Source organism: Xiphophorus maculatus, chromosome 12 (assembly GCF_002775205.1).
Source record: "Xiphophorus maculatus strain JP 163 A chromosome 12, X_maculatus-5.0-male, whole genome shotgun sequence".
Classification (NCBI taxonomy): domain Eukaryota; kingdom Metazoa; phylum Chordata; class Actinopteri; order Cyprinodontiformes; family Poeciliidae; genus Xiphophorus; species Xiphophorus maculatus.
Window position 1 is genome coordinate 3,489,814 of NC_036454.1, and position 16,493 is coordinate 3,506,306.

At 39.5% G+C, this 16,493-nt stretch overlaps 1 protein-coding gene across 1 annotated transcript; it reads right to left on the reverse strand.

Annotated features, from left to right (window-relative positions):
• Positions 1 to 1,779: 1,779 nt before the first annotated feature.
• LOC111610360 (nuclear factor 7, brain-like) lies at positions 1,780 to 3,347 on the reverse strand. Its single transcript, XM_023344157.1, has one exon. It carries the CDS (start codon positions 3,254 to 3,256, stop codon positions 1,832 to 1,834), a length of 1,425 nt encoding a protein of 474 aa, XP_023199925.1. The 5' UTR covers positions 3,257 to 3,347; the 3' UTR covers positions 1,780 to 1,831.
• Between the last annotated feature and the right edge of the window lie 13,146 nt (positions 3,348 to 16,493).

Below are 16,493 nucleotides of genomic sequence, written 5' to 3' on the forward strand. Positions count from 1 at the left end.
CATCCTGAACTCACTGTCACATATTTGTTGTTGATCCAGGAGAAAAACCAGTTTAGGATCGGAGCTGGTTTTGGACTTTGCCATATTGATCAGAACAATTCCTGCAGGATCTTAATGATCCAGAGATCAGAACATCAAGTCAGTGGACCGAGTTGTTCACTTTACTTTGTGATCCTTCACAGGAACCATGGACAGGGCTAGAGATCCAAACTGAAGGATCCGGGCTGCAGCAGAACCAGGAGACTCTGGAAGAGACTCAGATGTCAAGAGCAGAACCAGGAGGTTTGTCTGCTCTTCTCTTGACTCTCAACTCTCTCTTTGTGTCCTAACATAACCTTTAACCTTCAAACATTTAAATCCTGATTGTTCAAAGTTCTTTCTTCCCATGTCTTCATCCTGATACAACAGTTACTGCTGTTGGAGTTTGATGAACATCAATTTCTAATTCGGTGGTTTTGCTGACTGATCAGTGAGAGAAATAATAGATAAATTTCTGCTGTGTGTATTTGTCTCCAGCAGGTGGTGCTGTGAGGACATTATGGCTAAAGTTTTCCTTCTCTTGTTCATCACAAAATCTTTCAAAGGGAATAATTTCTCCAAAACGTTGTTAGCATAATTACAAGTTCAAATAATTTATACATAGCAAATACCTGAAGACTGAAGGTTATCCATTCTGCAGCAGGAAACAGTTCAGTTCAATTCAGTGTCTGTTTATCATCAGACATGTTCTCACTGAAATAACAAGCAGAGAGCAGGAAGCTGCATATTGAGGGTTTTGTCTCAGTATTTATATTTTTATATCTGTGTGAAAGATGAACCAGGTTTTTGATGTTATTGTCTGAATCCTGTCTGTGTAATATAATGAGAAAAACGTTGTTAGCAACTGCTTCACACATTTAGATGGTGGATCTGTTCAGCAGAAAGTTTCTAGTGGCTCAGAAACAGCAGAACTTCTGTTAGGAAAAGTTCTGCATTTATCCAACATCTGGAATCAGAAATAAACAGATTCTGATAAATGTTTAGGAAATAAAACCTTTTGACATTCTAAGATTTTGATCAGCATAAATATCTGGACTAATATATCTGCCTCCTGAGTTCATAATGTAATTTGAAACTCAGTGAAACACAGAGTTTTATTCAACAGCCAAATAAAAAGAAACATGTTAAAGCAATGAAGAAACTTTTAAAATTAATAAAGATTATTTTCAGCAACTGTTTGAATTTTATAGAAATCAGTTTTAAATTGAACAGAAAAATCATAACAAAAACAGAAAACAGTCAAAGAGAAACGTAAATCTGAATATTTATTTATAAATGTTTTCCTGCCAAAATGAATCATTAAACATTAAAAAAAGACTGACTAGAGAACCCAGTTAAGGACTTGTAAAAATATTTGTTCCCTTTTACTGAACTTCTAATAACAGTTTTTACAAAACACAGAAACAAACTAAAAATAATCATCTTTGTTGGGATTAAATAGAATATGAAGAAATATTAAATGGTTGAGAGAATTTTGGATAAAGATTGATTAAATATTGGATCTAGTCTGAACATTAATCTAACATTTGTATATTTTTTCCACATTCAACTGAAAAGAAAAACTGAAGACAAAAATATTCATAAAATGTACTATTTTGTACAAATTTCAGTCAACAGAAAAATTGAAAATCAAGATATTTTATTGATTTATTTCTGTTGTTAATTTCAAATAAAAGTTGAAAACCTCAAAATGATCAAATTTATTAAATATTTAAAAGGAAAGTTTGTTTGACTGCAAACTTTGATTTAAAAATGCAAAATGATTCAGAGAATTAAAACACAACTTTGAACTTTAAACAGAAAAATCAGGTTGACAGATTTTGATCTCAGATGTTTTGGCATCAGCAGCTTCTCCAACAGCTAAATAAGCAAAGAGTTTCTCAGTGAAAGTTTCTCTGTGAGTGTAGATGAGACTCTTGTCTTCAGAGTCGTAGAAGGAAACCTCCCCTCTGTCATAGTCCAGCTGGACTCTGATCCTCTGGAGACTTTTATTCACTGTGACAGTTTTACCAGCACCATTATTGTATTTTCCATCACCATGCCATAAACACCAGAATCCATATTTTGGTGAAGCAGATGTCTTTCCCTTCCTGTCAACAGATTCTTTAGCCAAACCAATGACCCAGTCAGGATGATCTCCCACCTTTACCTCCCAGCTGTGTTTCCCTGAGCTGAAGCCCTGAGAACTAAAAACATTGAGGTACTTTGTGTTTCTCTCTGGATTATCAGGAAGCTGCTGCCATTTGCCTCCATGTCTCACCCTGGTCAGATCATCAGACAGATGGATCCATGGACTTGCAGTGTTTGGGTCCAGAATGACAGAACTGAACTTCACCTTGCCCTTCATCTTCTTCCAAACTCTGAAGGACAGGTTGCCCAGGTGTTTGGCCACATCTATCAGAGCTCCTGAGAACAGCTGTGGATCTGACAGTGACCTCTGACCTCTGGCTCTTCTCTGAGTGGCTTTATAACTGCTGAGGAACGACACGTTGTCTTTCTGCAGCTCTTCTTTAACAGCAGAGATACTGTCTGACAGAGAGGAGATCTGCTCCTCAATCCTCTTCATCTCTCTGCTGATAGTCTTCCTCTTCTGCTCCTCTTCCTCCCTCAGAGCTGCCAGTCTGGACTCCTCTTCCTCTCTCAGGAACTGGTGGAGCTTGTTGAACTCTGCTCTGATCTGTCTCTCTGTGGACAGCAGCTGCTTCTTGGAGTGTTGAATCACATCATCGTATGTTTTCTCCACTTGTTTGTGTTTGTTCCTTTTGTCCTGCAGAGACTTTAAGTCAGATTTCAGCTGCTCCTTCAGATCTCTGACTGCTTGTTCAATAGGAACCACTTTGTGACTCTGGTGGAGAGAAAGGTCACAGACAGGACACACAGCTCTCTGCTCGTCTTCACAGAACAGTTTAGGGTCTTCTTGGTGTTTACTGCAGACCACCATCAGCTGCTTTTCTCCTGTTTCTGTCTCTGATGATCCAGATTTCTGTCTTTCAGTAAAGGAAACAGCCAGTTCCTTCAGAGTGAAATTTATTCCTAGATCCTCCTTAGAAGATCTTTTTAAACAGATGGGACAGTTCTTGTTTCCAGTTTGTTCCCAGAATTTCTCCAGGCAGCTTGAACAGAAGCTGTGGTTGCAGCTCAGAGACACAGGATTTCTGAAAGTCCCTGAACAAACATGGCAGCTCAGGAAACGTTCAAGTAGAGCTCTCTCTGCCATTTTCTACAGAAATCCTCCAGAACTCACCTGGTCAAAGTTTCTGCAGCTTTTTCTTTAAATTCCAGTAAACATTTGTGTTTCAGCTCAGATCTCCTCCCTGTAATGGCATCTCATCTCTGTTCAACTCAGTTAAAATACTTTTATTTTCCTCTCAGTGACGTTTCCAGTCAAACAGGTTTTTGTTTAACTCTTCCGGGTTGAACTCTGTGCTTTTGTTTTACTGCAGTATAATTTCCTTGTCCTGTTGGTAAAAAGCTGCCTTACATTTTAATAATTACAATGTTTTATAACTCAAGAAGGAGCACAAATCATTTGCTGAATCACTAGAAACAATAACCATAGAGTTGTGCTGTTCAATGAATATTCATCATAAAATATTTGAACGCTTTTCTATCTTCAGCTGAAAGTGAAAAATTTCATTTCGGTAATCAAAGTAAACAAGTTTTTATAATCAATTTCAACAAAACTAAGTAATTTCAAACTCATTTGTTGCTGATTTCATTTAGATCTGAGAAAGCCGGTAGTTTGTCTAATTATCTCTTATCAAATAAATGTGATTCTCGCCTCCTGCTTTCTACATCTAGTCAGTTTAGTTAAATATGTGAGCAGTGCCTCTCCTTGTGCGGCCACCTTATCGTGGTGGAGGGGTTTGAGTGCCCCAATGATCCTAGGAGCTATGCTGTCTGGGGCTTCATGCCCCTGGTAGGGTCACCCAAAGCAGATAGGTGCTAGGTGAGGGACCAGATAAAGCACAGCCCAAAGACCCCCTATGATGAGAAATAACATTGGACTTGGTGTTCCCTCGCCCGGACGCGGGTCAGCGGGGCCTCACTCTGGAGTCAGGCCTGGAGCGGCGCCGGTACGATGGTGAGCGCGCATGGTGGCCGGGCTTTTACCCACGGAGCCCGGCCGAGCTCAGCCCAAAGAGGACACATGCGTCCCCCCTCCCATGGGCCCACCACCTATGAGAGGGGCCAAAGGGATCAGGTGCATTGTGTGATGGGTGGTGGCCGAGGGAGGGGGCCCTGGCGGTCCAATCCACGGTTGCAGAGCTGGTTTTTGGGACTTGGAATGTCACCTCTCTGGTGGGGAAGGAGCCGGAGCTAGTGTGTGAGGTTGAGAGGTTCCGGCTAGAAATAGTCGATCTTACCTCGACGCATGGCTCTGGTTCTGGAACCAGTCTCCTTGAGAGGGGCTGGACATACTTCCACTCTGGAGGAGTTGCCCACGGTGAGAAGCGTCGGGCAGGAGTGGGCATACTTGTTGCTCCCCATCTCGGTGCCTGTACGTTGGGGTTTACCCCGGTGAACAAGAGGGTAGCCTACCTCTGCCTATGTGTGGGGGGACGGGTCCTGACTGTTTGTGCTTACGGGCTGAATGACAGTTCAGATTACCCACCCTTCTTGGAGTTCTTAGAGGGGATACTGGAGAGTGCCCCTCTTGGGGACTCCCTTGTTCTGCTGGGGGATTTCTACACTCACGTGGGCAATGAGAGTGAAACCCGGAGGAACGGCCCCCACGATCTGAACTCGAGTGGTATTCTGTTCTTGGACTTCAGTGCTCGTCACGGATTGTCCACAACAAACACCATGTTCAGGCATAAGGTGTCCATATGTGCAGTTGGCACCAGGACACCCTGGGCCGCAGTTCGATGATCGACTTTGCCATTTCATCGTTTCATCGGATCTGTGGCCGTATGTCTTGGACACTCGGGTGAAGAGGGGTGCGGAACTGTCCACTGATCACTACCTGGTGGTGAGTTGGCTCGGGTGGTTTGGGAGGATGCCGGTCAGACCTGGCGGGTCTGACCGTGTTGTGAGGGTCTGCTGGGAACGTCTGGCGGAATCCCCCATGAGACTGAGCTTTAACTTCCATCTCCGGCAGAACTTTTAACACAATCCTGGGGACGTGGGGGACATTGAGTCTGAGTGGACCATGTTTCATGCCTCCATTGTCAAGGCGGCTTAATCCCACCAACATGCCTTCTATTGAGGAAGCTGAGCCTGGGGACTCTGAATTGGACTCTCCAATCTCTGGAGACGAGGTCACAGAGGTGATTAAAAAGCTCCTCGGTGGCAAGGCCCCAGGGGTAGATGAGATTCGCCCGGAGTTTCTTAAAGCTCTGGATGTTGTAGGGTTGTGTTGGCTAACGAGACTCTGCAATATTGTATGGACATTGGGGGCAGTTCCCCTGGACTGGCAGACTGAGGTGGTGGACCCCTGTTCAAAAAGGGGAAGCTGAGGATGTGCTCCAATTATAGAGGGGTCAAACTCTTAAGCTTCCCTGGCAAGGTCTATTCAGAGGTTCTGGAAAGGAGGGTCCGTCGGACAGTCGAACCTCGGATCCAGGAAGAGCAGTGTGGTTTTCGTCCTGGTCGTGGAACACTGGACCAGCTCTACAGGCAGGGTCCTGGAGGGCTCTGGGAGTTCGCCCAACCAGTCTACATGTGTTTTGTGGACTTGGAGAAGGCGTTTGACCATGTCCCTCGGGGAGCCATGTGGGGGTTCTCCGGGAGTATGGGATACCCGGCCCTTTGATACGGGCTGTCAGGTCCCTGTATGACCGGTGTCAGAGTCTGGTCCGCATTGCTGGCAGTAAGTCGGGCTCGTTTCCGGTGAGAGTTGGACTCCGCCAGGGCTGCCCTTTGCCACCAATTCTGTTCATTACTTTCATGGACAGAATTTCAAGGCACAGCCGAGGTGTTAAGGGGATCCGTTTTGGCGCTTAGTAACTCGGCAGCAGCTGCACGTTGTATTCAGAGCATTAACAGGTAGTTAATGATTTTTAAAATTCCTTTGTAAAACGTAAATGGCAAGTCCGCTCAGTGATATAGTGGATTGAACATCACGTGACTCACTGCGCTGTTGCTTTTCATTGAGTCAGTAATACAGGTGGTCGGGAAATTTACACAATCAAGCAAAGAATCTGAAAAAGGGATGCAAAATTTTAACAGAAAGTGCTACGACAGCAAGATAACAAGGCCCAAAGGGAATCACTTCTCAGGTCAGTAAAAAGCTTTAATTAAAAATGTATATAAGAAAATGGTGAGTAGGATAGCTATGCTAGCTTAACTTTTATCAACATGTACCCTTGCTGCACAGTTTGGAGTATTTCGGTTCAATTTACACAAAATAAGGTGGACTACACACATTTTCTGACAGATAATCAGGAGTGCAGGTGTTTAAGTAGCTAATCAACCACCACTAGTGTTCAGGCGATCACTTTGGTGTTTTTACTTGTTTGTGTGGGAAAAGTTTTGTGGTTTTTTGGTGTTAATACCTGATGCACTTGACCGTAATCTTAGCAATGCGTTCCCGGAGCTGCTTTTGGTTGCCATGGCAACGTGTCTACGTGTGACGTTAGGCTGACAGACTGGGAAAAATAATACAATCACCCGTTTTTCTACATTTTTCCCTGGACTAATCACATGATTGAATGTGGCAATATTCAGATCAATCATTAAATAGGATGAAATATTTCATAAAGCATAAAGAGCCAAAGTTTGTTAAATTTTAAACCATGGCTCCTACATCGACAATTAAGTAAAATTTAGTCAATATAAAAGAGAAATTCACTTTGTGCTCATGTATCTTTACAGAACTGACAGAAACCAAATTATTTATATGCAGAGAGAATATATATTTTACATATCCAAACATCAGCATCTCAGCTTTAAGCCACATTTTATTGAATCCAGTAACATCGATGGTCAATCTACTCACCAAATGCCCCAACCAGACCCAAAAAAGGCTTTTGTGTCTTTAATATTTGCTATATTAAAGCAAATATACTCAGCAAATACAGACTCATTCCATAAATTAGAATATGACTGAAAGGTTCCTTTGTTAGTAATTCCATCACCAAGTGAAAAACATTATATAGATTAATTAGATGTCTTAACATATTTATATTTTGTAGTATGTTTAATACCTGCTTCTTTAATTTTTTTTAAATTAATTTCTTAGTTTATTATCATATCTTATTGTGTATTTCCTCAGATTTTTTTGTTAGTTCATTTCCTGTCTGCCTTCTTGGTTCATTAGTGTTTATAATTAGTATTCAAGTGCTTCCTTGTTGTGTTTCTGCTTTTAGAGGATTTAAAATTTTCTCTTTATTTCCTTGTAGATATTCTTTAAGTTTCTCTTAGTTTTAGTTATTTTTTCCCCGTGTCATGTTCACCCCAAGTGTCAGGATCCATTAATCTACTGTCTCTCCAGCTGTTTCACATGTTCTCCCTCATCATCCATCATCCTGCATGATTTTAGTATTTTTAGTCTATTTCTAGTGCAAATATCTTAGTGGAGTTGAATGAGACAAAACTAACTTAGAAGTAACTTTTTAGTGAAACAGAGGAACTTGTTTTAATTCAATAATTCCTTAATATTAATTTTAAAAGACCAGTTCCACTTGCAGATAACTGAATTTATAATATGGGAAAAATTGCTTGATGTTGTATAATCTGCCAATGGAGCTCATACTGTTTGACAAATACTTAGGAATTACTGTCTTAAAACAAGCTTTTGTATTTTACAGGAAATTTACTTGTAACTCCTGAAATAAAACCATCAAATTGAAATCTGTGACAGTTTTTAAGGAAGTTGAATAAATTCTGAGAGTAGAAGATGTTACCGTCGTTCCTCATACGAGCTGGACTGAATGTCAGGAATGAGGCTCCACCACATCCTGAAGATGTTCGGATTTTTTTTTATTCGATTCTTAGAAACAGATTTTATGTTTTAGTTTAAACTCAAACATTTCCTCATGGCAACAGTTCCTCAGTAGTTTAAGACTACAAAAATTAATAAATACACTAAAAACAGAGGTAATACACAGCTGAATTAGAATGATGCTATTTAACCCTTTCATGCATAGTGGTCACTACAGTGGACACCTTTCTAAAAGCCATTTTCTTGTGCTTCCTGTGGATTTTTATGTTATAAATGCACACAGACCACTGAAGTGGACACTAATGCATCATAAAATATACCATCAACTACTGGCCATCAGCTGCAAATGCAAGAAATTATTTTTGTTAAATACAATATGGCCGACAGACAAAAAACCATGAGAACCGACCCGGTCCCTCTGTCTACTGTAGACGACTCTTGCAAGTAAAAAAAATATTGTGACATCAGATAACCCCTAAGGAACAATACTACTGATGTATTTTTCAAATAACAACTTTGTATTTGTACAAAATTACAACTGATCACATAAAAATAAAAAATAATAAAAAAATTATTTTTACAAAAAACATTTCCTACCTTTTTTATGCCTTTAGAAAAAAGATTTTAAAAATGGAAAAAAAATTCTGACACAAAGGATCATAATTCATGCATGAAAGGGTTAAGGTTCAATATTTCCAGATGCAGAGGACTGTAGAGGATACATTTTTAATATTTTATTTGAGGATTCACATTAAAAATTACCCTGTTTAAAGGCTTAGAGTTTCAAAAATGCTACAGAAATATTTATTGTGTCTGGAGTAAATATTTCAAAGACTAATCAAAAACTACCAATATATTTTCAAACTTGAGTATAATCTCTTTAGTCTGCTGTAATGATTTGCATAAAAGGAAGAAATTCACAACATTTAAGGCTGAACGCGTCTTCAAAGCTGCACGTGTTTTACCAAGGAGGAAATAATTTCCCCAACATCTTAAAAACATTTCTGTTTCCTGGGTCGGAGCATCCTCGTGTGGAACCACGTTCCCCAAAATGAAAGTGAAAAAATTTGGTGAAACATTTTTGCAGAGCTCTGCTTTTAAAAGCCACAGGCTCTACCCACAGAAAGAACCAAACAAGAAAAAGAAACTAAATTACTTCTAACTCAACTAAACTCTTAAAGTATACAAAGTACCGTATTTTCCGCACTATAAGGCGCACCTTCAATGAATGACCTATTTTAAAACTTTTTTCATATATAAGGCGCACCGCATTATAAGGCGCATAGAATAGACGCTACAGTAGAGGCTGGGGTTATGTTATGCATCCATTAGATGGAACTGCGATAAAGGGAATGTCGATAAAATAGTCAGATAGGTCAGTCAAACTTTATTAAACTCTGTGTCGTAAGCGTGTCTCTTAATAGGAGCCATTTTGGGGTCTTTACACAAAACCCAGCGTGCACCGCTGGCTGCATCGGAGGCTGCTTTCCCCGTTTCTTCTTCTACGGGGAAAATGAAGTCGGCGGCTGCTTTCCCCGTTTCTTCTTCTACGGGGGAAAATGAAGTCGGCGGCTGCTTACCGTAGTTGTGAGACCTGTTGTGGCTCAATATTGGTCCATATATAAGGCGCACTGGATTATAAGGCGCACTGTCGGCTTTTGAGAAAATTGAAGGTTTTTAGGTGCGCCTTATAGTGCGGAAAATATGGTAATTATAATAATTAATACTTAGGGAAAAAATATAGAAATAAACTTGTGATCAGAAATACAATACTCAATTTAACAGAACACATTCAATACTTTCTGATGACATCACTTTGTCAGATTAAAATGTTTCGCCTAAATTCAGATTAGTAAAGCACCGCCCTCTTGTGGCTGCAGCATGTTGCTGCAGTTTTTAATGGAATCAGTTTTCGATTAACAGATTTGTAGTTTTGGTAAACAGTGAGACTCACCTGTTTGTAGATGGCGAATATGGTGCCAATGGAGGCCAGGCAGTCGATGTTACTGGAACCGTCCAGAGGGTCAAAGCAGACCACGTATTTTCCCTGAGTTCAAATGAAAAAAACAGTTTTATCTTCAGGGTCTGAGTGACGATCCTGAGAGAAATCCTTCAAAGTGATGACAGAATAAACTGCAGTGATGCTTATCGCTCAGTCTCAGCTCGTTTCAGACCCTGGTCTAGTTCTGACGGCCATGAGTCAAGACCAACCTCACAATTTCAGATATTTTTTGTCAAATTTTAAACTTTTCAAACTGAGATTTTTTTAATTTTCTAGAAGATTTTTTTTGCATAATGTAGTCGGACAAACATTGTTAAAAAATCAGAAGAACATCTCAGCTGGAGGAAAACCAACCAAATGACTGCACTTCTTAATGTTAGAAGAATTAAAGAGGACTAAGCAACTGGACTGGTATATTTTAGGTAACTTCATCTTGAATTTCGGCACCATCCTAAACATTTGGTCAGGCTGACATTTTGAAAACCCTGTAAAAATTCCACTACTGAAAACCTGGCTGTGTCTCCATCAGTCCCCAAACAAAGAAGATTGCAAAGTTATTGCATCAATTTTTAGCAACTCAGAACATTGACAGTCGTGTGTAATGTTTTATTTCTCCATGATAACGCAGATAAAGGGAATCATAACCAAACAGAGCTTCTGCTCCACGGTGTTACATCAGGACTGCTTAGGAAATGTTAAACCAGGAGGAGAGTCAGAGTTTGACTCCTGAGTCGACTGTGGCAGGAAAATAAAATGTCCAACATTTGGTCCTTCAGAGGAATCAGTTCTGACTGCTGCCATGCAGCTTTTTTACATATTTGTGGAAACTATCACCCTGTCGAGACACTACATGAGACGAATAATCTGTCAAACAATTTAGTTCCTCTGCATTCTCTCAGTGCTAATTAGAAATATCCAATCAGAGACAGGGGGCGGGTCTTAGCGCGGTCAATCACTCCCTTGTGCTGCTCATCTCACTACAGTTTCTCCAGTCACCAGAGCCTGTTCTGAATGCTAAAGCTAGTTACCATTGCGGGTAAACAGTTTTCCTCTGACAATATCTAAACATTTTCTTGTTTTTCAAAGCAAGTTGAAAATTTTTCAATACACAGATTGAGAAAGACTGTTCTATAGGATAGTCGACAGGAAAAACTTCCCTTTAACAGGAAGACTTAAAAAAAAAAGAGCCAACACTGCACGAATTATTTAAATTCATTAATAGTCAACTTAAGCAATGTCTCCTATTGAGTATCCATGAAGCGACGGTCGACAGGAAAAACTTCAGTTTAGCAGGAAGACTACCAAAAGAAGAAGAAAAAAAAGCAAATACTGCGCCACTTACTTAAGTTCAATAAAATAAAGTTAGTTACTTTAATACTTTAATCTTATGACCATAATTCTAACTGAGCCGTCTGGCATTTATTTGATTTCATGGATGTAAAATTCTCAGAAATTTTGCATGGAGTCTGTATTTTTGCTCTTTTTTCCAGAACAACCTCAGCTTTCAGTATCTTATAGTTATTTAACATCTCTGTCTATTAAAAATTGTGACAAACATTTTAAAGAGAAAAACAAATAAAATCAGATTTTAAATTTAAAGGTTTATTGCTGAACAAGAACTTAAAATGACGGGGGCAAACAATTTCAACTTAACTATATTACATAAATGCAGAGAAAAATGAAGCCTGGCCTCCAATTTACAAGTTTTTATTGCTGTTTTTATTCAATTATTTCAGGCGTTTTAATTTTTTGTGGTAGAGTCTAAAGCATTTCCTCTACAGATGGCATCAGAGTAAGTGTAAATCACTTTTTACCAAAAGTGATTTTTATTTCCATCCATCCATGCCCCATCTAGCACCCTTAAGGTTGAGAGGGGTACTGGTACACATTTCCAGGGGTCAAAGAGCAAGAGGAAGGGTACACACTTGTTTTTTTTGTTTGTTTGTTTGTTTTTTTGCCCAAATCACTTTTGGTATGCCCTAAATAATATTTTTACCAAAAGTGATTTGGGCAACAAAAATTTATAAAAAAATAAATAAATCAGCCAATTGAGCGATTGGTGACCTGTCCAGTGTGTACCCTTCCTCTTGCCCTTTGACCCTTGGAGATATGTACCAGCACCCCTCTGAACATTAAGCGTGCTAGATCAAGTACAAGAAGAATTTCCAAAAAGAAGAACTTCCTTTCAGCAGGAAGACTTCCAAACAAAGCCAAAACTGAACCATTTATTTATATTTGATAAAAGTAAGTTGAAGCAATGCCTCCTATTGGGAATCAATGTGGTGACAGTGATGAGGAAAAAGTTCCCTTTAACAGGAAAACTTTCCAAAAAAGCTTCTCCAGAAGAAATGAAATCAAGATTAAATTTCAAGAGGCTGCATGTTTTGATGCAAAACTGGCTTTTGCATTTAAATTTAAATTGTTGAAGGTAAATGAAATTTGTTTCAGTTATGGACTTATTAAAGTATGGACCCAGACTTTGAAATATGTAGATTAAATTTAAAACTAAATATGAAGTAGATACAAAAAATAAAAATGGTGCGCATTTTCAAAAATAAACTATTTTCAACCAAAAGCATTTAATATACATCAAAAAGATAATCATCTTAATGCAGCTATACTATGTCAACATAGTCACATTCAATTATCACTAAGACTATATAGGTATGCCATGAAGTTTTATTATAGTAATTTACTAAGCTCAGTCCCTTCCTGCAGTCTCTGAACTGTATTTGCCAAATCCTTAGCAGCCATTTTTCTTTCACATCACAACTGATTTTCAACCATGAATACCACAGCACAAAAACCCCTAAAGACTAAATGATTTGCAACAGCAGAATCCTTCTCACCTCATGGACCTTACCGAGCTCCGCCCCCAACCGACCCACGTGACGCACGTCTCACAAGCAAAGCCTCGCGGCGCGCTGTTTCTATGTAAACATGATTAGTGCATCATTTCTACCGGATTTTCACAATATATCAGCTACTACAATGAACAGAGGAACTAACAAGTTCATGTCATCATCTGGGAGGAGGTTACTGGTTTCTCAGTCACAAGCTGGTTGCAAACCTGAGGCCAGCAGGTGTCAGTCAGTTATGGCAGATCTGAAATTTGGTTAGATGACGTTAATATGAGAAGCTACAGACTGATAGGAGGAACCAAAGAGCTCTGTAAAGGTAAAGGCAAATCTTCAGAAGCTAGGATATAATTAATTTAATTTCACATAATTACCGCGGTAGAAGCCATTTGTTGTCTATGAAATATATTTGTTCTTGTGGATAGTAGACTAAAGTAAATTAAGAATTTTCTAAATTAAGTATGACGCAGATTGTTTGTGGATGTTTGTCTGTTTTGATCAGCATTTTTGTTGTTTGTTTTGTTTGGTATTTGCACTTTGTAATGTTTTGGGGGTTTTTTGTTGTACCTCTTGGGCTGCCGTAACTAATGAGGGCAGGCCCTTTAAAAGCTGGTAGAATCGTCGTGTCAATCAATGGCTTGAACTGTCAAGCTGAGTAGCATGAAGAAATCAACAATTAGTGTTCCCCAGTGAAAGCAGCGAGGTACGTTTTGTTTTGTTGTTTGTATTGTAAGTTTATGTTTGTATTTTAATATTTGTATATGTTTCAGTTTTCACGGTGACTGGTGACTGTGGTGATTCTGAATCACCCGAAGAAAATAAAAACGCTAAATTCACCCGTCGAGACTTTCTGGTTAATTCAACTGCTGGGGAGCTGCTACAGTTCTGTTTGATGTTTGTTGTGAATGACGTAAACTCACAAATGAACGAGGTAATTAGTCCAACGTTTAGAAACTACAGCGGCTGTAATGCGCCACAGCAAAGGTAAAATAACCCTAACAGGTGATCAATTCAAAACCACTCCTACCTTTTTACTCTCTCTCTCTCTGTGTAGTTTAAGCACACCTGTTACCGTGGCAACCGCCTGCGCCCCGCAAGACGAGCGAAGATTACGTTAAAAACATAACATTCAGTCCGTTACGATATCAAGTTTCCAGGCTTGATATTTATTTCTCGATTATTAATCAGCGCTTCCCTGAACACAGCGATGGTTGATTGACTAGCTGTACTTGGTGCTAACGTGGCTAACACGAGTAACAGTTTAGTCCAAAGCCTTTTCTGCTAAAATAAAATCTTTAGTGTATGTCAGATACAGACACATTGCATATTGATCTGTTTAGCTAACGTAAGACTGTGTAGCAGACAGGCTTCAAGGTGTAGAAGTTGTATCAGTTCTGCCATTATGCTGTACTTAGCTAACGGGAAGCTAAGTGTGTTTGTGAGACGGCCACGCACGTGACCACGTAGAATGGGCATCAGCCAATGAAAAGCGGCTCCTCTGGTAAGGTCCATTGACTCTCAGCAGAGAATCAAACCAAAGCAGCAAAGCTTGGGCCAAAGAATTAGGCCTTCCACAGCATTAGCATCAAACAGCGTTAGCATAGCAACAAACCCGCAGAAGACATGGCGCCGAACAGAACCTTGACTTAACTTGCCTTTGATGAGTCGGGCGGTTCCCCCAGGCAGCTTGAAGCGGTCCTCAGCTTCATTGTCGATCACCCAAGATATCATTATCGACCACCTGCTGGTTCCAGACGCCATTTTCTCCCTCAGATATTTCAGGGACGCCAGCAGCCAAACAAACTGCCGCTGAAACGCCATGGTCGCTCGGTCGGTCGCTCCTCCTCCTCCGCTGCTCTGTTTAAACACAAAAAATTAGCTTCAATAACTTCATCAGGGGCAAAACAAACAACTTTGAATAAAGTTTCCAAAAAATAACTTACCAAATAACCAACGCAGATATTTCAAACATGGCGCTTCCGCGGCCTACTCGCCCTCAGTATCGTATTCTCAGCAGGTCATGGCATCATAGCAACGGAGACGATTTCAGGCAGAGCCGCGAAAGTTTGGAGTTATTTAGGCTGGGAGTCCAAGAGAACTCGGCTTCTTAGGCGATTAGAAAAGATCATTTTCAATCCGAGTTCCAAAGTTTATGAATATCAGACAGCTGGTTTGATGCGTCTTTTTTTTTTATGATGACCTTGATGCTAAACCAAATTTCTATCAAGCAGGACGCATGCGCCTCACGCTCATAAATTACAAATATGGCGCCATTCGGCTTGGTTGCCAGATTTGAGATTTTCCAACCCAAGCACTGGACCTTACCACAGGGGCCGCTTTTCATTGGCTGATGCCCATTCTACGTAGTAGCGTGGCTACAGCGTGCGTGGCCGTCTAACACACACGCTCTTCCCGTTAGCTAAGTACAGCATAAAGGCAGAACTGATACAACTTCTACACCTTGAAGCCTGTCTGCTACACAGTCTTACGTTAGCTAAACAGATCAATATGCAATGTGTCTGTATCTGACATACACTAAAGATTTATGACTCTTATGGAGAGTGAAGAATGCCAAATGACAAAAAGTAAATTATTAAATAATTATTTAAATGTATAATTAATTTGTTAAAACTCTTCACTCCACATATATTCTGGATCGTTTGATCCACAAAGTTATGTTTATGGATAGCATAAGTTTATACATAAACTGCTTATTAAAAAAAAGTACAATCAATCCTTCTGAAATACATTTTTCTGTATTTGTAATTAGTTTACATAAATATAAGTCAGCAGATCTTAATTAAATGTTCAGTTTGGTTTTAGTCTCAATGCAAATCATGAACTTCCTGTAGTTCTGATGTTTGTGAACTAACTAAACTTTATTTCCTGGTCAGGATTTAGCGTTTTGCTGATCTTTACCCACTTCAGCTATGAAACAAAGACGCTCGGCCTTCAGTGAAACCAGTCAGATCCATTTTTCTGTCGACAGCATCTCTGCATCCTGGGACGATTACAGCCGATTTATATCCGAGGGTTTGAGTCCAGTTTGGTGCATCTGGTGAGGCGGGCAGCAGCAAACTGTGTTGCAGTCTCTCAGAAAGTGGGAGCTGACAGAGATTAAACCTATTTAATTAAATACATTTCAAAATGTGTACTTTAGTACCTTTACTGGGATAAAACAGTCCAACCTGTACTTTTAATAAAATATTTTTTCATACTAGTATCTGTGCATCTAGTTCAGTAGAGAAAGTGAGTAGTTTTGAGACCTCTGTTTATAATGTATGGGCAAGCCAAACAACTTCCGGTAAACTTAACTCCAAATTAAATATTTAATTTGGGAGACAATTAAAGATTTATTCAGGAATATTTAGTTTGCAAACTAAATAACTAGCTTCCCAACTACTATCCAAATGGAAGCTAACTACTACCTAACTTTCAAATATTGAATTTAACATATTTGAAATTCAGTATTTCAAATTTTCAATTAAACTTTTTTTTTTTTTATTTAAAATTTAAATTTTTTTATAAACATTTTCCCTAGTTGGTGAAATGATATACTAGTGGAACTGGTACTTTTCCCCCCTGATATTAATAAATTGTTTATTTTGAAAAAGCTCCTATATCTTCCTGAAAAGTTATTTCTAAACTAGTTTTATCTTATTTCCGGTTTACTAAGATTTGCATTAGGAACTGGACCAGAGATACTTGG